The following is a 20,684-nucleotide window of genomic DNA, read 5'->3' on the forward strand; positions in this document are numbered from 1 at the left end:
GGCACGGGAGCGGGTGGTTTTGGGAGCGAGTAAACGAGAAGTGGGCGGAGACCATCGTGAGATTATAAAAACTTGTCTGTATGCATTTCGTTTTACCTTCAACTACTCACGATCTGGTAAGCCCTCGACCATCGCTGCAAGTTTGAACGCGGTGTGGGATAAACAACGCCGTCAACATTGGCACTGAAGCTGTTAAAAACAAAACGGGGTACGTTTGAATGTTTTCATGCAATAAAACTAACTCCGTTAGTTCGATAAGTAGTTTATTTATGCTTAACGTCATTTCTATTTTGCATTTATCAAAATTAACTATTTTCATCGATAGTTTTTGACGGCGTCTAGCATAGGTAGTCCTACTACTAGCTGTTCTAAAATAGATTCATTGGCATTCCATGACTGAATTAATTTCACGTTCCTCAACGGTCATGCTGTGATCGGGATATTTTTTTCAATTAATTAACTGCTTAGTTAGCTAATTAACTATTAACGCGTTTTCGTGCATTGTGCTCGTATTGTGCACTCGCGCAGCGTTAGCTTCAAGCGCACAGTGGGTTTTGTAGGAATGTTTTGATTACCACGGGCCCTACTGCGTTGCTTGTGAATTTGGCTGACCATTTTTTATATAGTTAATTGCAACTGCACGTTTTAGCAACGAAGTATTCTTCGAATATGTTTTACTGTATATCTACTTAGCTTATATAGACGTGGGTAGCTACTATTAGCATACCTCAAGTAAGTGAATGGTTTCCAGTCGAGGTTGCTGCCAGCTACTGTAGTTTAAAGAACACCGGAAAATGTTAAAACTAACCTGAAATTTTAAATACTTTTTTCGATTTGGTTTTAGTTGCATGTTTTGGTTTTAAATGCTAGATTTATTTAAATGTTTTGTCCATAGACATTTCAATGTGTATACGGCCATCTTGTCTCTAATGCGTACATACCCGATTTGCGTATTTTTCTGAAATAACCGTGTCATGTTTTTATGGTTCTTTATACAGAATTGTCCCATTCTTGTCAACATGCGCTTTTTATATAGCGGTTGCAATAGACGGCAGTTCTAAGGTGGGAGGGGTTTTAAGCAGATGGCTGCATCACTTCCTGGCATATCGTTACTTTGGTTTTACGTTTTCTGCAGATTGCAGGCGGATCCAGCGTTTTTGTATCCATTGATCTTTCTTTTTATTGGTCATTTATGGTCAATAAATCCCTTGAATCAAGACAAATGGTAGGCCATTAACATGCTGTAGTAGACATTCAAAGGTACTTTGAGGAGGAACTAAAAAAGTAGGTGACAATAAGCTTTTGGGAAACAATGCAACATGATGCACATCCAGCTTTTTCTGCTGTGGAATGTTCGGATTATCCAAGGGAGCCGTGTCTGTCAACGAGCATAATGCCCGTATCTTCCAGTTTTTACACTATAATAGTTAGATTCATGAGATGTGTTGCGGTATTTGTGTTGGAGATTGCGTTAGGGGAAAAATCTGTGAAAATGTCAATTATCACATGTTGCTTTCTGAAGTAATGTAGGCCAGTTTCTAACGGGTACACCCAGCTTCTGAGGTCTAAAGACAATTTCTAGGTTTGTGTATTGGAGCGGAATGAAGGGTGACGCAGGAAGTCTGGTTCTTTCCAACGTCATGAACAGAATCAAAACATGATTTCATTTTGGGGAAGCAGTTAACTTGTTTGCACTTGTTTGAAAGGTGCCAATTTGATAGGTGCCATTTTACAAAGTAACACAACTGTCAGTGACTTTGTTCACAAAAGGTCCTTAATAGAGCATAATTATTTATTTTGAGGAAGCAACACAACTAGAAACAGATACGGAAGATGCCATGTTAATTTAATTAACGAAAATAAACAATTTAAGGAGACTGACTGACAAAACAAAATGGATATCATGAAAACGAGGCGAATGTTGTTATTGTTGGACTAAGGCCATTAAATTAGTTGTATTTTGATCTTTTATTTGTCTAAACAGATGCTAGAGACATTGCCAAATAATTGTGTGAAAGTAATCAAAATGTATGGCTTCAGCTTCAATACCTGTTCTTCCAGGGTGTAGGAGAGAATTTCAGTATATGAACCCACTTCACCAACAATGCAACAGGAGAAAGACATTTCAATAATTTAGAAGAAACTTGTAGCTACATTTTAAGCACGACCTCAATGCATGCCGTTCTACACTGTCAATGGTTAGCTATTAAGTTAGGTTAAACAGTAAGTCAACTGAAAAGGTTAATGCAGTGGAGTGTTAGTGTTGTCGCTATTCGATGTGAAATTTTCATGAGCAAATTGGCCTGCCAGGTAATAACGCTAGCTGCATAAAGCTAGTCTCAGTTCAGCTCTGCTAGGTTGTGTATTGGAATGCCAGTTTGGATTTGCACCACTCTATTCCTCGACTGCTATTCCTCATCTGTAGCTGGTTAGCAGTAGTTTCACACATTGGTTACAATTATTTCACCGCAGTTCACATTGGAGGATTCATTTGGGGTTTTATTTAGCTCCGACGGCTGTGAAGACATGTCTTATGGCTTGACTAAATAATCTAACATTCTAGTGCTGTTGTTAGCCTAGTTAAATAGGTTTAGTTAGATGAGGGAACATCAAATATGAAGCTTTGGGGTCCCTGGGCCTGAGATGAGACATTTTGCTACTGCACTGCAGGATGGAACATAAAATGTATGACTAAAATCACATGTCTTTATTTTTTTTACTAAAAGTAGACTAACTCAAACATTTTTGTTAAATAGCTTCTGTAATCCCAGGATAGTTGAACCTGCTTGTACACTTTCAGCTAGCCTTGTAGAAACTGTAATTGAAAGCTGTTCATATATCAACATTTGTTAATGGTAGCAAAGATGTTGGCTAATAAGATTTCTTGCATTGTCTAATGTAATTTGCTATCTGTGTTTCTATCCCAGTGCTCCCGTTGAAAGCAGCACAACTTTACCCGACAGGACAGGCCAGGGATCATTGGCTTCGATCTCAATACTTTGTTTCGGGAGAATACCGTTTGCTAACACTGCAGCCTCCACCTATCCATCAAAGGAAAATGGTTAAAAATAAAATCACAGAAATCACTGGATTCCATCGCTCTTTCAAGGTAACCCTGTTTTAGGTTGCCTTGATTACAGTGGAGAAGATACTCCAAGCTGCATTTTGCTATGTTGAACTATATTTCTTGAGACTTTCCTCCAATGTAAGTTTATATGCATGGGTAACTTATAAAACTACTGCAACTTGTTTATTGCTTGCTTCTGGCTGAAAGTTGGTTCTGAATTTGTGTATGTATGAAGCCACAAGTGGACATTGCAAAGTATTGTTCACAGGTTGTAAGATTGTTAATTCTTGAATATTCCAGTTTTGTAATGGCTGAAATTAAGGATGAAAGGGTTGCAATAATTTAGGCATCCTTTAAAGACCAAATGTTACTGCTGTCCGGCTTCCACATTAGTTGTCTGGGAAGTGCAGAAATGTGTTGGCACTAGGAGTTTAGTTGATACTGACTATGATATAAACAACTCTTTACTACAATTTTCAGCCGTAGTTGAATGATTTCAGTTGTTAAAGCCTCCAACTGAATGCCACAGTTAGGAGGGACCACATTGCCTGAGCAGAGGGAAAATGGTTAATGAGGAAGCTGTAGGATGGGAGGCAAGACCGTTTATTCTCCGTTAAAGGTTTCTCCCTGGCGCTGTTCTGTCATGTCTTCTGACTTCTCTATAAGCAGAGTCTATGGTCTTGTAAAACGAGTTTTGTTTCTGAACATACAGTGGGTATTTTTCACCAATTAATGATGGCTTCCTGTTTGTTTTGAGAACCTTCTAAGCAAGAAGATCTTACATGCATACATCCCTACTTTAGTCAATGTAGTCGTCCCTTACTGGGACAGGAAACCACAACTGGTTTATATCAACTAAATATTGCTCTCCATTGGTCACCTCACTGAACTTTGGCACCCATGTATCTTGCAACCTTTACATAGCTGGTCACATAGCCTAGCATTTGTGCGTTGGGCTATTTGCCTGGCCTGGCAAATTACCATATTTGTTGCTAATGGGTTGATTATTTTCTCAAAATGTGGTGGGTCATTTGGAACCATGCCTAATGCAATTTGAATTAAAATTAATGTGTTCTTCTCCTCTAGGGCCAGAATCCCTTTGAGAATGATGAATTTACTAGAAATCAATCCCTTGATTCCACCTTCAAATTTGATTCATCTGATAGACATGGTAAGTGCATTTTCTTTTTACCAAACAAGTTCTCATCTTAGGATGGGTTCCCCAACTCATTGAAGTTGTAAAATCAAGTTAGTCGTATGCATGTACTTGCTTTGAAATGGTTGAATGCTGACTGGCCAATTGACAACAAGCAATCTAAACCCAAAAACAAAAAAATCATTAGCTTGGTTTAAAAGTTTTGTTGAATTTAATGGCTGAAAGTGTCAGGTAAGCAAGAAGTAATTATTAGTTGGTGGCGTTTAAATGAATTTTTCCCCCCATTGAATGCCCCCTTCCCAATGTTACGTTTATGTTTTTACAAAAATATTCTACACTCTTATCCTGCGCGGCTTTAAAGTAGTGCCTACGGTTTCGGTAGCATCACATCGGTAACATTTGTGATACAATGCGATTGTCCTAAACTGGGATGTAGCATTTCCTGTTAAGTTGCACACCATAATCCTACAGGATTCTTACATGTTTGCGGTTGTGTAGATATTCCCTCTAGCGAGCCTATTGACATCCCTGATGCCAAGAAGAGAAATAAGAAGAAAAAGCGGTGCAGGGCAACTGATAGCTTCTCTGGTCGTTTTGATGGTGAGCGGTTTTCTTATGTCATGTCCACTTTTATTTTTGTTCTTATAAAAGCAATTTGTGTTAATTTGCTCAAGGACCAATCCACATTTTAGTTTTCCTCAAACAGCTCATGGATTCTGTCTAGCTAACTTTTGGATACACTAAACACAAGGCTGTCTGTCTATCTTGATGTAATCATCCAATTTATAATTTTTCCTACTAGATGTCTACAGACTGCAGGCAGAGGTGCTTGGAGAGGGGGCATATGCAAGAGTTCAGACCTGCGTAAACCTCATCACCAATAAAGAATATGCTGTGAAGGTAAGGTATTTTTAATGCTGTTTAAGTTCTTTGAAATAAAAGCCCAATTTCATTGATGTCTGGAATGTTGGTACAGGACCCAGGGACCTGCCAATTTTTTGAGGGAAAGGGTAATTAAAGGCTCTCCCAGGATATTGCCAACTTCGGAGGATGGAGGGTGTCACATTCCTGATAAGGACCTGTGACTCTTCTCACATTGCATTGTCCACCATGGCTTGCGGTTGATACAGAGATGCTACTTTGCATGAGACTCCACATGTTCATATGATCATCAGTTACTAGTTGTGAATTGCTTACAGGGAGGGGTTCCTGAAATACATGGCTCAAGCTTTTGCATGGTGTTGAAATTGGGGCCCTTAAAGGTAGATTCAGCTAATTTTCCACAAGCATTACTGCAGATTGACATGAGCAAGGGTGCAAGTATCGCAGTATGCGCACAGGTTTGTCATGCTGTTACTCTGGTTACCATGGGACCAAAACAATTTCTAAGTTGCATTTAATGCTTGCTGTACAAATGGACCTATGCCATTTGCTCTATGTAATATAGCTGTCTGTTTTTTTATAGTATTTTAAAGTGAAGTTTTAAACCTCAGGAGGTAAAGACTTCTTGACTACATCTACACTAAGTGTGTGGAGCCTGCACTGTTTTAACAATGTCTGTGACAATCCTCTAGATGGGTGTAATTTTTGTTCAGCTCTTTGAAATTGACTCAGGCTTTCAGTATTTTGCTGCTGTTGTAATTTAATGGGCACTGAGGACCTAGCTAGTGCTAGCTCAAACTTCACCTCACTGTTTTTCTTGAAGGCTACATCTATACTCATTCATCAGCCAGGCTCCTTGTGGCGGGAACATGTTGTACTGGCAGCAGTGCCAAAACAAACCCCAGCCAATGGGGGCTGGGCGGGGTTATGACCTGGGGTGTTTACACTTTTTGTTCCTCTAGCACTTCTTTTCTTTAGGGAGTGTTGATTGTGAGTGATTCTTTTGGCTTCTTGGCATTTATTTTTTTTGCCTGAAGAAAGTAAATATTGTGACTTTTTTACTACTTATCTTACAGATAAGGTTGTAGCATTTATTTCCTTTTGTATTTGCTGTTGAGATGCATCCAGTGATTTTATGGTATTTCTTCCCCTGAACCTCTTTTTATATGTAAGTTGTTTCTTGGAGTTAGGTATTTGCTGGCAAGTCAGTAACAGTCAGTTTGGGCTAGGAGGAGACTGTCAGCCCACACCAGATGTCTTCAAGCCACCCCTCCCCCTCATGGCTGGAATGGGTGGGTTTGGGCTCGTGGTGTTGAAACTGAAAAGCCAAAGCAGTGAACTGAGGCCCGTCTGCAGTCTGGCTGCTTGAGGTCCTGATTAAATAATAAATCCCACAGTTTTTTTTTAAAGACAAATTGCTTTGTACAGTAATGGTTATTCATTTAGTCATCTATCAGTTATGTAATTTATCAGTTCTGGTGCCTGTTATTCTGTGGTAAACAGACTACTCATTGGTGATTATTGTGATCAGGGGAAGGTAACTGGTTATGTGCTGACTGAGGCTTTGGGCCACACTGGCCTCTAACCCAAGAAACACATTGTGTTCTGTCCTGGCGGGCTTCATTGGTAACCCTAATCCAGCAATCAGGAAACTCACGTACACCCTCTGACGCTATGCCAGCTGGACAATGTTACTCCTTTGCTTTTAGTGTAAGCCGTCGCTGGGCTGTGCAACCAGCTGAGCTGCTGGGCTTCCCTCAACAGTACTATAACTATATTTAGTCTGGACTCCGTAGTTAATGCAACTCTTTGGCAACGGCAAGTGGCAAGGGGCCATGTGTTTCTTGTGAAACATCAAAATATGAAAGTAAGGTTAAAAACATGTGCTGTATTGTGGTGTGGCACTAATTCTCAACCAATTTGCTCTGGGTCATTCGACTCAAGTAGTAACTTTGATTGGAAGGCCTGAACTAAGGGAGCAACATGGGAATTTCTGGACTTGCAACACTGTATATTTACAGATTGTGCTGCACCATTGGCCTTTAACACAGGCTCTTCAATTCCAGATCATTGAGAAGAGACCAGGTCACAGTCGCAGTCGTGTCTTTCGAGAGGTGGAGATGCTGTACCAGTGCCAGGGTCACAGGTAAAAACATTGTGCTCCACCACAAGGCTGACTTGTAAGCCTTTCTAGTTATCAGTGAGAAGCTATACACAAAATGCATGTGCATTTGAACTCTGTGCCCATAATCATTTGAGCCATAATAATTTCACTTTGACAGTGTAACCAATGTATTGTTGCCTTCATTCCAGAAACATCCTGGAGCTTGTGGAGTTCTTTGAAGAGGAAGACAAGTTTTACTTGGTGTTTGAAATGCTGAGAGGAGGTGAGTGCTTTTAGTGATACATGTCACAGGGTTATAGAATGCTGTAGCAAGGTGTGCCATTTCCAATTGTTCTACTCTTATGTTTAATTGTAGTTTTGCTTGATACAGGCATGTTGTACACGACAAGCCCATGTGAAGGGATTGTTTGAGAAGAAAAATAATAAGTCTTGTCGATTCGCAGGCTCGGTCCTAGCTCACATCCACAGGAGACGGCACTTCAGTGAGCAGGAAGCCTGTGTTGTTGTGCAGGACATTGCCAGTGCTCTGGATTTCCTGCATAACAAAGGTAAGCATCATCCAGCAGGGATGATCCTCAGCCAAGGATTTTACACTTCTGGGCCGAGTAAGAAATGGACCAGCAGTCTCACTTGGTGCTTTTACCCATGTGCTGTATCATGGATGTCATCCCTTGCAGAAGCCCATGCTTGTAATTTGGCACTTGTGTAGTGTTTTCTCACCCTTGCCGTCAATTACCATGTTTTCTATACCTCAGATTTACATGTCTTAATTTTTTTTATAGGAATGGCACATAGAGATCTGAAGCCGGAAAACATCTTGTGTGAGCATGTGGACAAAGTAAGTTTCAATTTACAGGTGTCTAATTGTAGGTATTTAGCTGCATTGGGCACTAATCTTAAGATTAAGTAAGATTGCCCATAAGTGCTAGCATACTGAATGGAGGCATAAAAAAGAAACACCATGGGCTTTACTCTTAAATCTTATGAGCAGCATTAGACACTTAGTATTCTGAAACCTTCCTTTGTAGATCTCTCCTGTGAAGATCTGTGATTTTGACCTAGGCAGTGGGATCAAGCTGAACAGCGACAGCTCACCTATCTCCACTCCAGAGCTCCTCACTCCGGTCAGTCTGGCTTCTTCATTCGGTTGGACCAGTCCTGTTCACCATTACTAATAAGGATTTAGGATGCACGAATAAATAGGCCAATGGTAAAGCTTTGGGAGGGAAACATGGTATGGAATGCTTGTTTGGTACTACCTGAAGGATCTGGCATAAAGCCCCAGTAATGTGCCCTGCTGCTGGCTTATTATACAGGGTGGTTTCACTAAAAGCTCTACTTATCTAGATGGGTTAGCCTGTATGGTATTGGATAAGCCCAGGTGGTGTCACCTGCTGTAAGCCCTTTCATTGGGAACCAGGGGGAAAGGTTACTGTAGGTAATTTTTTTTAATGACTGGTATTGACTCTGTTTACTCAACTTTGGCACTCATATCTGGCAGCTTCAAGGCTTTTATATCTAGATGATGACTATCAGCTCAATTCACAAGTCTAATGTCCACATCCTGCTACTTATCTGAGGAAATGTTTAGGACTTCTGGGCTGGGTTATGATGGCTTATCACCAGGTATTAGAGAGCAAAAAAGTCTTACGCCCTGAATTATTAATGTAGATGGGGCCTGTCAGACCCCCCCCCCCCCCCCAACAGATGACTGAGAGCAGGTGAAGCTGATACCCTGTCCAGGCTAGCTGGGGGGGGGGGGGAAATGTGGAGAAATGTAGTGTGTGGGGGCTTTTACTTTGTAACCTGAACTAGCTGCAGTAGCCTGTTTGTGAGCCAGCCATGGTCTATTTGTGGGTAGTATAGTTGTGGGACCAGGCACCTCACGTGTTCTGTCTGCTGGGTTGGCAGTGGGGTCACTTGCACTTTTGGCCCATGTTGTTGGAGACGTTCAAGGTTGAGTGCTAAGTGGTCTCTCCCTCTAATCTGAAGGTTGCTTTACGCTGTTGCTCTACGTGCAACAACTTTCCCCAGATGTTGATTGCAAAACATTTTTATTTTGTTTAAAGTAAGTTATACATTTGAGAGTACATTTATTAGCTTGCTGGCTTTACCATAAGGCATGGTAGGTTAGCGATCTTTTTAAATGTCACGTATCAGTGTTCAATCAGATTTTGCTTTGGCTGCAGTTGCTTGTCACCTACAGTAGTGTTCTAAACTCAACCAGTGTTTTGATATGAGGTCTGGTTGGCGTTAAATTCTGCATACACTGAAATTAATTAATCCTGTACATTTAGTGGGGTTGGGGCAAATCCATACTGTGTAGTCCAAAATATTGGTTCTATAATTTCATTAGTATCTTCCACTCATGGTTTACTATGAGTATACTGACCGGCCTGAACGAGTGTCACCTTCAACTGTTGATGCAGGAGCAATGAACACCTTTGTTTTAGAGGGGATCAAGTTGATGGGTGCTTTTCATAACTATGGAACTCTGAATAAAGTAAACTAAAATATCCTCTGGGCTATCTATTATGTTGGATGCAGTGCCAAATTTGAGACTTGTTGATGGCTGTCTAGTGAAATTAAAACCTTAATCGTGCTCACCAGTGCGGTAAGGCCAGTTTTGACCAGTTGCACAAAACTAAATGTAGCTAAAGGCTTCTCCCAAGCAATAGTCCCCTTATGCATTACAGGATTGGTCAACAAACAACAATGCATGTTAAGTTTTTCTTTTGCATAGAACACCACAAATATTAGCTAGGTTGTAGCACAATTTTCTGGCAGGAAATTGTATCAAGGAGAACCTGCTTCGAGATATAGAGAGATAGCTAGCTAGCTAACATTAGCTATATCGCTCTCTTGACCAAAGCAAAGACTTTGGGGAAATCTTCCTAAAGCATATCTGTGTCCTCCTAGAAATACATTTTCACACAGCTTTCCTTGACTATCTACCTCACAGTGGAGATACTGCCATTAACAATGTGCCCACTGAACTGTAGCCACTGAATTGTTGTTCACTGTACAATATACTTATCACCTGGAGTGTATCTTGGGTATTTACATAGTTTAGGCCACATGAGTGGCTCATAACTATACTATTTTTACATGAACGTGACTTTTTGCAAGATTTGTCATACTGTAAACTGGTAGAAATGCATTTGGCAAACGTCAACTTTCAAGGTAACAGGACACTTATGACCGGAGTATGTGGTGACATAGGAAGTTGGGATCTGTCGGTCCCTGCAGAATCAAGAAAACAGGTTGGTGTTGGAAAGCAACTAAACATCTTGTGTTGAAACAATTCTATTACCTGCACTGGCCAAAGTGCTGCGTGTGCTTGTGTTACACCGAAATACCTCAGCCACACCAAATGAGCATGTCACAATGGAATTTCAGTCATTTCCATTGAACAAGTGTGTTATGATGCAAAGTCATGTAGCACTGTGTAGGCTGCCCTTTGCAGTTGCATCGTGTTTGGTGTTTCATTAGTTGGATTTGTCCTACCACAGAAAAACAATCCACGTATGTGGTAGCACAGTAATCACCCATTCCAATAAACCTGTTCAATTTTAGAAGAACATAAATATGACCACTTCAGAATAATATTACCCTATTTTAGACTGATGATTATGATGGTTTTAATGACTTGCTCCTTTCATAAATGTTCCCATGTTACTCTAAAATGTGTTATATGTGATAGTATTGATGGCTGTAAAAACATTTTTTGAATGTTCCCATGGTATTCTAAATCTTGTGATAGGAACATTTGTCATTACTTTCTTAAATCATTTTATTGGATAAGTGAATTTTATATTTTCAGACTTTGATATAGCTAAATTAAGATTAACATTTTAATTCAGTTTGTCCCTTAAATGTATTTGCTATAAATGGTACACTACTCCCAAAACTTAAGAGAACATGTAATCATCGCAGTATAACACAAGTCAATTAAACTTCAGGGATATCAATCTGTCCAGTTAAGAAGCATAAGCGATTGTGGATCAGTGTCCCCTGTTTTGGTGCAAATGAAAGGGAAAACCGGTGCACTGGAGAAGCAACAGCAAGACGACCCCAAAAAGGGAATGGTTTTGCAGGTAGTAGCCACAGACAATTGCCCTCTCCTTATCCTTCCTGACTGATTCTTTTCTAGTTTTGCATTTTGCTAGTGTCCTTGTCACTACTGGTAGCATGAGGTGGTGCCTGCAGCCCATTCAGTTTGCACAGGTAGTCCAGCTCCTTCAGGATGGCACAAGGTTTGCTGTGCCTCCCAGTACAATCTCCAGAGCATGGAGGAGATTCCAGGAGATGGGCTTTTACACATGGGCTGTAGAAGGGCATCGAACCAGCCGCAGGACCGGTATCTGCTCCTTTGTGTGAGGAGGAACAGGAGCACTCCCAGAGCCCTGCAAAATGACCTCCAGTGGGCTACGCGTGTGCATGTTTCTGACCAAACTGACTCCATTAGGGTGGCATAAGGGCCCGACCTGTGCTCACAGCCCAGCACCGTGCAGCTCTATTGGCATTCGTCAGAGAACACCAGAATTGGCATTGTTGCCATTGGTGCCCCATTCTCTTCACAGATGCGAGCAGGTTCGTCTGGAGACGTCGTGGTGAACATTATGCTGCCTACAACATCTAGCATGACTGGTTTGGCAGTTGGTCAGTGACGGTCTGGGAAGGCAAATCCTTGGAGGGTCACACAGACCCCCACGTGCTAGCCAACGGTATCCTGACTGCTGTTAGGTACCGGGATGGAATCCTCAGACCCATGGTCAGACCTTGTGCTAGTGCAGTGGGCTCTGGGTTCCTCCTGGTGCAGGACAATGCCCTGCCTCATGTGGCTGGAGTGTGTAGGCATTTCTTGGATGAAGGTGTTGATGCCATTGACTGACCCTCACATTTCCCGGACATGAATCCATTTGAGAACCTCTTGGATGTTATGTATCGGTGCATCCGACTCTGCCTAGTAGCCCCACAGACTGCCCAGGAGCTCACTGATGCCCTGATTCAGGTCTGGGAGGAGATTTTTTGAGCCATGTATAAACCTGCTGGGCTGACCAAAATGAGATGGGCCATGAGATACGCCAAGCTTTAAGTTAGGTTGATACCATTTCTGGAGGACAGCTGCCATAGCCCCTCTCTTCCATCTTGCTACTGGTGTGTTGACTGCTACTTTTCTGCATCCAGTAGTGGAACAAGATTGCATGGAAGTAATATATGGCGTAAATATGCATGTTGTAACATGAACAAGGCAATAACGCACAGAGCGTTTCATTGCTTGTGTGAATCAAATTCTTTGCCTGTAATGTTTGTCAGCTCTTTCAACTCTTTGGATTAGTCCACATTCAGTGAATACAAAGATCAGAACAGTGCACTGTGTAAACGCTGCCCGTGATGCATTGTGAATTGATCTGATCATGGCACCTTAACACTGGTATCGTTCCTTTTACATCATTAGAGGCCAGTGTTGTATTATACTAAAAGCAGATGCACCTTTTCTATCAAAACAAAACCTTTCTAGTGTTTAACTTTGAGATTGCTTTGGGTCTTACTGAACCGACCTCTTGAATTAAGGTATTTTGTCTTTCTGGAAAGCACTAAATTATATCCTCGAGTATGGCTGGAGAGAACGGTTTACACATTTACAGATGACAAGGTCATATCATGATGTGTAATTGTTTGAATGGATTTCCTTTTGGAACTGCCAGGAAGGAAAACCTTCATATACCCTGATGCATTCCTGTGCTATAACTTAAGCTGTGACATGCTGAAACCTAAATGGCTCCTACCAGTCTTCACTCGCACCTTCGTTTCACCCACTTTCTCTCACCACGTTTGCAAGCCTGCATTTCTTTGTGGTCTTAAAACAACCCCACGTCTAAAGCTGGTTCTAGAGAAACTTAGCATTGCCTTTGTACCTAGCAACTGTGCTATGATTGGCTGGGCCAGTGGCAAAGGGAGGGAGTGACGGGGCGTGTGTTCCGACTACTGCTTATGTCCTGATCACAGGGACAGTCTTATCTGATTCAAATCCTTCCCTTCCCCCACGATTACTACTTTCCTCACATGCCTGCACTAGCTGCTGGTATTCCTAATGTAGTGTGCATAGTTCTTACAGATTTGAATGTGCTTGATCATTTTATTCAGTAGATTTATTTGTTAGTACTTGTAAGGCTTAGGTTTACTAGTGTCTCTTAGGTCGCTTTTCTGAGAATCAGGTTCTAGTGGTTTCCTGTGAGTTGGGCAACAAAGCAGATCTGTCTGGGTGCAATAGTCGAGAACACACACACACACACACACACACACACACACACACACACACACACACACACACACACACACACACCTGTGGGGAATTCACAGAACTGTGCGGCTGATGTAAGACTGCCACCTTTTTCTGTAAGCGGTCCTCCCCTTTGTGGCTTAGAAAGCCCCAGGTCACTTAGTTTACCAACACATCCTCCGATGTCAGTTGATCAGCTGATCTGTTTCGCTTTAGAGACTGGGACTGATGGAAGTCTGCAGTGGTGTTGCATCAGCTGGTTTTATGTTGATCTAGTCTTGAAACTGAAATCCGCTGTGGTGCTGGTGGCATTTGGGTGGCCGTCTTTCCTTATCCCCTTTTGCCATACCCTTATCAGTGCCTTGAACGGTCTTAACTTGTCAGTCCACTGAGCTTAGACAAGATTTTGCAGAGGGCTCTGAAACATAAGTCTTCATAATCGTAATCCCGTGACTCTTGAATTACCTCAGTGGATATAAATATGTTTTTCCCCCATGTTGTATTGTCTGCTGACTGTTGCTTTGACCCTGCTTGCTGCATGTCCCAGGGTTGGCGTTCACTTGAATCTGGAGGTGGTGTTAAGAGGCGGTCTGTGTCTCCTGCCCTGACACTGGTGGGGGATGGGGCTGGGGCATGCTGGCTAACAGACGAGGCTTTGTCTGTGCTAGGATTCCTGAACTGGGCTTTTTCATTAGCATGTGATGGGACTGAGTTGGACCAGAGCGCACACGAGGCTAGCTAACATGCTACTCTCCAGTTTCTTCCTTGGCCACACAAGTGGGGTGCCTGTGTGCTTTATAACAATCTTAAATCTGCTGTTTAGAGAGCTGGTAAAGCAGCTTCCCATTCTGTATGTTTGGTTAACCAGAGAGATTTTGAGTCTCCCTCAACCAGAGCACCTTTCATGATTAAGCTAATCAGGAGCAGTTTTTAATATGATCCTTTACCTTACCTGGCATGATATGTTAGTGTAGTTTCTTTGTCTGTGGTCATTCTAATGTCACAGCTTTGTGGATTCCTATGTTTGCCATGAGGGGCAGGGATAAGCTCAGGGTAGCTAGGTCAAAAATTGTTTTCCTGAACTACTGACCCATGTTTCTTAACCCTGCTTAATGTATTAATATACAATTTTGTCAGGTTTATGAAACTGTGCTGGGCCCTCCTTGACAATCCTCTTAGCTGTGTTTAGCCTTGTTCCTCATCCTACGCAGTCATGCAGAGCCTCTGCATGACCGTCTCATCAGTCAGTCAACTGTAGCCTTTGAGCTGAGTGCTAAGAACACCCCGCCCGCCCCCCCCCCACCCTATCCAGCCTAGATTCTTGGATAACAGCACATGCTGCCTTTGTTTTGAGCAGAGAAGAGGTGTTTTGAAACGCACTGCCACATGAAGGAATCTGGGTGGATATAACCCTCCCTGAGCCCCTTTGCTGTACTGGTTTAGTGTAGCCCAGAGCTGACCCACCAGTCTGCCTGACCTATAACCCTCATACAGCCAAGACTCAGAAAGGCTTCCGCTTCTGTACAGCGGCTTATGAGGCATCAGCTGAATAGAGGAATGCAGAAGGGACAGATGGAAAGGGAATGTGGAGGGGAGACCAGGGAGGGCCCTTGTTGGAAGTGATTGGGGATACATGAAAACGGATGTTTGCATTTCACTATTGTGCCCACAGTATGTTATATTGCGCTGTTTCTTTAAAAGCAGCAGTATCCTTAGGTGGGCTGGTGGGTTTTTGTTCCCAGCCCAAAGCCAAGTAACCCTGCTGCTGGTCTCTTGTAGTGCGGCTCAGCAGAGTACATGGCTCCGGAGGTGGTGGAGGCCTTCAGTGAAGAGGCCACCAACTATGATAAGCGCTGTGACCTGTGGAGCCTGGGTGTCATCCTCTACATCATGTTGAGTGGCTACCCGCCCTTTGTGGGCCACTGTGGGAGTGACTGTGGTTGGGATATGGGTAAACCCTGCCACACTTGCCAAGTAAGAATGCCACTTCCAACTGCCCTAGATTCTTATTCTAGTTTTCACTTATGCTTGTTTTTTCTGTTTACCATGTCTGCGCCAAAAACTGAATCCTGAACCTATGACTTCTTCAGACTGTACGTTTCCATATCGTTATGTTACTGTAAAGTGCTATCTCTCCCCCCTCCCCCAGAATATGTTATTTGAGAGTATCCAGGAAGGGAAGTATGAGTTTCCTGAGAAGGACTGGGCAAACATCTCCTCAAGTGCCAAAGACCTGATTTCCAAACTTCTTGTTCGGGACGCCAAGAACCGCCTAAGTGCCGGCCAGGTTTTGCAGCACCCCTGGGTGCAAGGGGTATGTCTCACTACCATTCCCCCACATTATCTTCAACTTGTTTATGCATTTATTTCACTGTGCAATGAATGGGAGCTCTTTTCAGTCGAACGACAAGTTAAAATGTGTCTCTCTGCTGTAGGGCTTCTCTGACACTCTGCCAACATCCATCCTACATCAAAGGTGAGATTCTTTCAGGGTCTGAGGGGTGTTGGGTGTGATCTTTCATAATTTGGATAGTTTGGTTCCTGGATGTGGATTTGACTGAAAGCTGTGGTATAAAAACTGTTTACTATGGTTATGATAGTCCTTGAGGGGTCTCACTGTCTTTTCACAATACACACATTATCCATGCCTTTCTAGACTCCCAAATAGTGGGCAGAAGGGGCTGGTAGAGAATTTACTGTTGCCATTTCTGGTTGAGGAAGAAAACCGAACAAAAACGGAGTTTCAATTTTTTGTGACTGCCAGTAGGCTGCATGTTACTCCGCTAAGCAGCTTCCAATTTGAAACGCTGCTTGAATGTATTCACTATCAGCTAAAAATAGGACGTCATAATGTCACAAGGCACATGTTATCAGCTGTTATTAATGTAAGTAGCAGTAGTTACTCTGTGAAATACCTTGGGGGATTCTAATAAGGCTGCAGTGTATATAGCTGATGGTCTGAATAGTTATGCGTTTGGTCAACATGAAATGGTTGACATATATATTAAGGAACTAAGCAGGAAAATAGCGTCATGTTCTCCTAATGTTTTTGTTTGGTCTCCTACCTTATCAGGAACAGTGCCAAGGACCTGACGTTCTTTGCTAGCAAGGCAGTGGCCATGAACCGGCAGCTGGCTGAGCAGGCTGTGATGGAGGAGCAGCAGATTGACGAGGGCCCAGTGGTCATCACAGCTAGCTCTACCTCCATGCGCCTCTCTCCTCCATCCAACTCCCAGCTGGCCAGGCGCAGGCAAAGGGGCAGCCGTCTTCAGACTGGCCCAGTCTCTGCGTCTGAGCTCTGCCAGCTCCTTGCACCGCTTGCCATCACATCATCATGTGCCTGAACCCCCCCCCCCCCACACCGTCCCAGGAGATTACTGCCATGCCTGTTCTCTCTCCTAACTGCCTTCTGCCCTGAAGCAGCACTTCTACAGCACATTGACTGGGGTATACATGCACACAACCAGGCTGAGTGGCTGCTGGGCCTGGTTGACACTGGAAGGTCAGTGGTAGGGGCTTTTCAAACAGTCTACAGTGTTTGAACTAAGTTTAGACACCAAAGGTCTGTTTTGCGGTTTCCTCGTGTTATAACTGGATCCACTGTGAATTACGTTTATCTGGAATGTTTCCCCATGCACCCAATGTCTGTATGCATACATGCTTATGCAAAAGCCAAGAGGAAGGCCTTATGAGTGGAGGGATTCAGTGAACAGTTCAGAAGGTTTGAAGTTGATGCAGTTCATGCCTGCTACAGTCCATTCTGTGGTTGAGACTTTCAAAGCACTTCCGGTTTATTTTGCTTTATCTTCATGAATGTGTCTAAATGCCCCTTGTCTGCTGAAGGTTTGTGCTCAGTGTACGAAACCTCGTTGCTCTGCACTTAAGCCTGTACTGGAGAACCACTCTGACCATCCCTTATGCTGCAATGCTTAACAGTACAGTTCCACCTTAACAAACCACCAATGGCCATGCATCATTCAATATTCATCTGTGTTCTGTCATCAGGGAATTCCTCCAGAATCTCTGCAGTGCAGTAGGGCAGGGGTGGCAAACTAAGGCCAGTGAGCCGAATCTGGCCCGCTAGGCAACTCCATGCTGCCCGCAGTAGGTACAATTGGAATTACTTAGGTATTATAAGGGACTTACAGTAAAAATGTTGCCCTCTTCTGGCCTGCAAATATTTGATTACAAAAACAATGTGGCCATTTAATTTCCAAATCCTGATGTGGCCCCTCCCTTGCATTGGGGCTCAGGTCAGTGTGTTTAGCCTGCTGACACGTGGTTCAGCACCCACTCAGTTCTTGGCACTTGTATATTTGGTGTGCTGTCATCTGACTAAGATGTATTACATGTGAACATATTTACTGTTTTTTTTGTGACTGCTGTTATTAAAAGCACATTTGGCTGATTTAGCTAACCTTTTATTTTTTTATCAGGGTTGAAAGGGGAACTTAATGCTATCCTCTCCAACAGCCATTTAGAAACCCAGGTCTGGAGGAATGCCTGTCAGTCTGCAGCCTCACTAATTTGTTTCAGTACATTGACTTGACTGGCTGCTTCGTTCTGATACATTTTTGTTAGTCACTTAGCAGATTCTCTAATCCATAGCTCCTTACAGGAGTAATTTGGGTTCAGTGTCTTACTCAAGGACAGAATTTTGGACCTTGCTGGCACTGATTTGAGCTAGGAGCATTTTGGTTATCTAATTGGTAGGTTGTCACCCAAAACGACCAAGTTTCTGATACTCCTAAGTTTTCTAAAGTGGAAATGGAAATTGATTGGTCATGATTACCATTTTAATGTTAAATGTGTTTGGGGACTAGGTATTTTAAAGGGTTTTTAAAGCAATTATTTTTTTACCCAAGCCGCCCACAGACCGGTCATGCCATCTCTTGTTCCTGGTTGAGAATGGCTGCTCTACAATGTGGTTCACATCTGATCAGAATCAAACTTTTTATATAAAATATAAACCAAAAATGTAGGTAAAGCATTCCGGGTGGGGTAGTGGGTGTAGATCAATTTTAGATTTTAAACGTTCAACTCCATACCAAGGTGGGACTGCAACACTTATTTTTTTTATTTTTAATCCTTATGCAGTTGTTCATGTGGAACACCGGATGTTGTTTTGGAAGCAAACAAGGGTTTGTTCCTGTTGAAAGTACAGCACAAGTTATGTATACTTTTCTATGAATGCCAAGTCAAGGCTTTTTCAAAAACTGTCTTATGTGAAAGTTCTGGCAATGATCTATTTGGAAACTATTTTCAATATTTCCAAAATTGACATTATGGCTAGAGTCTTTAGAGAACCTATTGCCATTTGCCAAAGAAGGTAAAATACATTTAAATATGACTTGTGAGGTCTGATGTTTAAGAGGGAGATCTCTCCCATTACCAAGGAGTAAGAATCTACTGTTTTATGGGACTCTGGAGGGGAAAACATTTATCCCTTGACATCAAAGGGCCCATTATGCTGATAATAGGACACTGATTGTAATTCTTTTTAAAGAAATTTCCACATTTTGTTTTATGTCTTATAGTAAGACTTACTTGAATTTACTGTATATGCAGCGGTTTTTTAGGGAAACTGCTTTGCTAACAATCTGAACCCAAGCATTAAGCTTTGTAGGGCAATCTTTTGGGTTTTGAAATACCTATACAATTCAGTATTTCTGCCTTTTATAGTTTTGAAAATGCATTACATTTCTGCCTTCACCTGTATTTGATGACTTTCTCCCTACATTTTGTTAGGGTGGGTTTCTTGAAAATGCTCATGTAGGACTTCAAAGGTATATAATCTTTGTTTGAAAAATGTTTGTCCAAAGCGGTAGTCATGCACTGCCTTTTATCTGGAACATGGATAAAGGCTATCTTGCCTTGTTTTAAACTTTTTAAATGCTTTTTTTTTTTAACAAACACTCAACTTGTTAGTCATTAACCTTTCCACAATTCGAATGTAGCCTGCAGGCAATTGAGTGTTCAATAATGTTTGATATGTTTTTCATACATAGTTCAGTTTCAATGATGTATCCTTTTGTTTTTCTACAATGTGGTTATATCCTCAAATGTTGATCCTTCTCTTCTAAGTTGACTTGCTTGTTAAGTTGTGATACTTGTCAGCCCAAAATAATGGGACAAATGTTTGAATCATTTTTGAGACAAAAGCATTGATTTATATGAGCACTTTACCATGTGAATGATTGCAGTTCATGCAAAGCAAAATTTGACTTGCAGACTTTTGTAATTTTTTTTCTAGATAAATAAAAACCATAACTGCTTTGAACCAAGTATTTGATTTGTCTTTTTGGAAGCTGACAAATGCTTTGGGGCTAATACAAAGGGAATTGTTTAAATGGACATTGAAATTGGGAGGACAGAAAGCGAGTTAAGCGGTGTTGCTTAGTTGCCATGAATCCATTAAGAATATCTGTTGGTTAAAAACTGCCTCAGTTGTGGCTAAAACCAGTATCTGGTGGGAACACCATTTGCTTCAAGCTGTATAAAACCTGTAATTCAAAGTTGATAGGACTGTAGATTGTGGAATGTCATCTAATATTTAATAGCTGTGCTAGTTGGTGTGAACTGAAACTCTAGAGATTCTTAAACATGCTCAAGGGGTCACTAACCTGATTGTGCTGTCTAAATCCACATCGCACAAACAACTCTGAGGACCAGCAGTCCTGGAGCTGCGGAGACTTCATCTTGAATGAGGTTCTGCTAGGAAACTCTGTCAAGGTACACCTGCAACCGCATCAATCACATTGGGGCAAGCATAAAGGACCTCAAAGGCACAGTGAAACAGTGCTGCTTAACTTTGTTAGCCCCCTCCTGAATTGCAACCACTGGAAGCCCAGGACATGGCTGCTTCACCTTCCCAGCAGCAATCTGAATTTAAGTTTGTGTAATGTCCTCCAGGGCTGCACTGCATATCTGCATACATTCCCTGTGTTCTTGACAGTCACATCTGGTGAGTACGCAGGCTGTCCAAGAACTGGAGCATATTTAGCATCCACTGACCAAGGTCATGGTGGCAGGTAAACTGCTTTGAAGGGACCTTTGGATCTTGTTAGGGAATCTCAGCATTGAAATCGCCATCAATAAAACCGTTTTTTGACACCAAGGGTCTGTTCACAATGTTTACACCAGCCAATTGCTTGTCCACATGACCCAT

General features: G+C 42.2%; 1 protein-coding gene across 1 annotated transcript; it reads left to right on the forward strand.

Annotated features, from left to right (window-relative positions):
• The first annotated feature begins 84 nt into the window (after positions 1-84).
• mknk2b (MAPK interacting serine/threonine kinase 2b) lies at positions 85-19,796 on the forward strand. The gene is made up of 14 exons (XM_013135017.4): positions 85-208; positions 2,928-3,109; positions 4,154-4,238; positions 4,722-4,823; positions 5,026-5,123; positions 7,172-7,251; positions 7,419-7,492; positions 7,674-7,778; positions 8,013-8,068; positions 8,259-8,354; positions 15,296-15,490; positions 15,666-15,830; positions 15,952-15,992; positions 16,590-19,796. Exons 2-14 carry the CDS (start codon positions 3,059-3,061, stop codon positions 16,858-16,860), a joined length of 1,419 nt encoding a protein of 472 aa, XP_012990471.1. The 5' UTR covers positions 85-208; positions 2,928-3,058; the 3' UTR covers positions 16,861-19,796.
• Positions 19,797-20,684: the final 888 nt, after the last annotated feature.

The sequence above is a fragment of the Esox lucius genome, chromosome 8 (assembly GCF_011004845.1).
Source record: "Esox lucius isolate fEsoLuc1 chromosome 8, fEsoLuc1.pri, whole genome shotgun sequence".
Taxonomy (NCBI): Eukaryota; Metazoa; Chordata; class Actinopteri; order Esociformes; family Esocidae; genus Esox; species Esox lucius.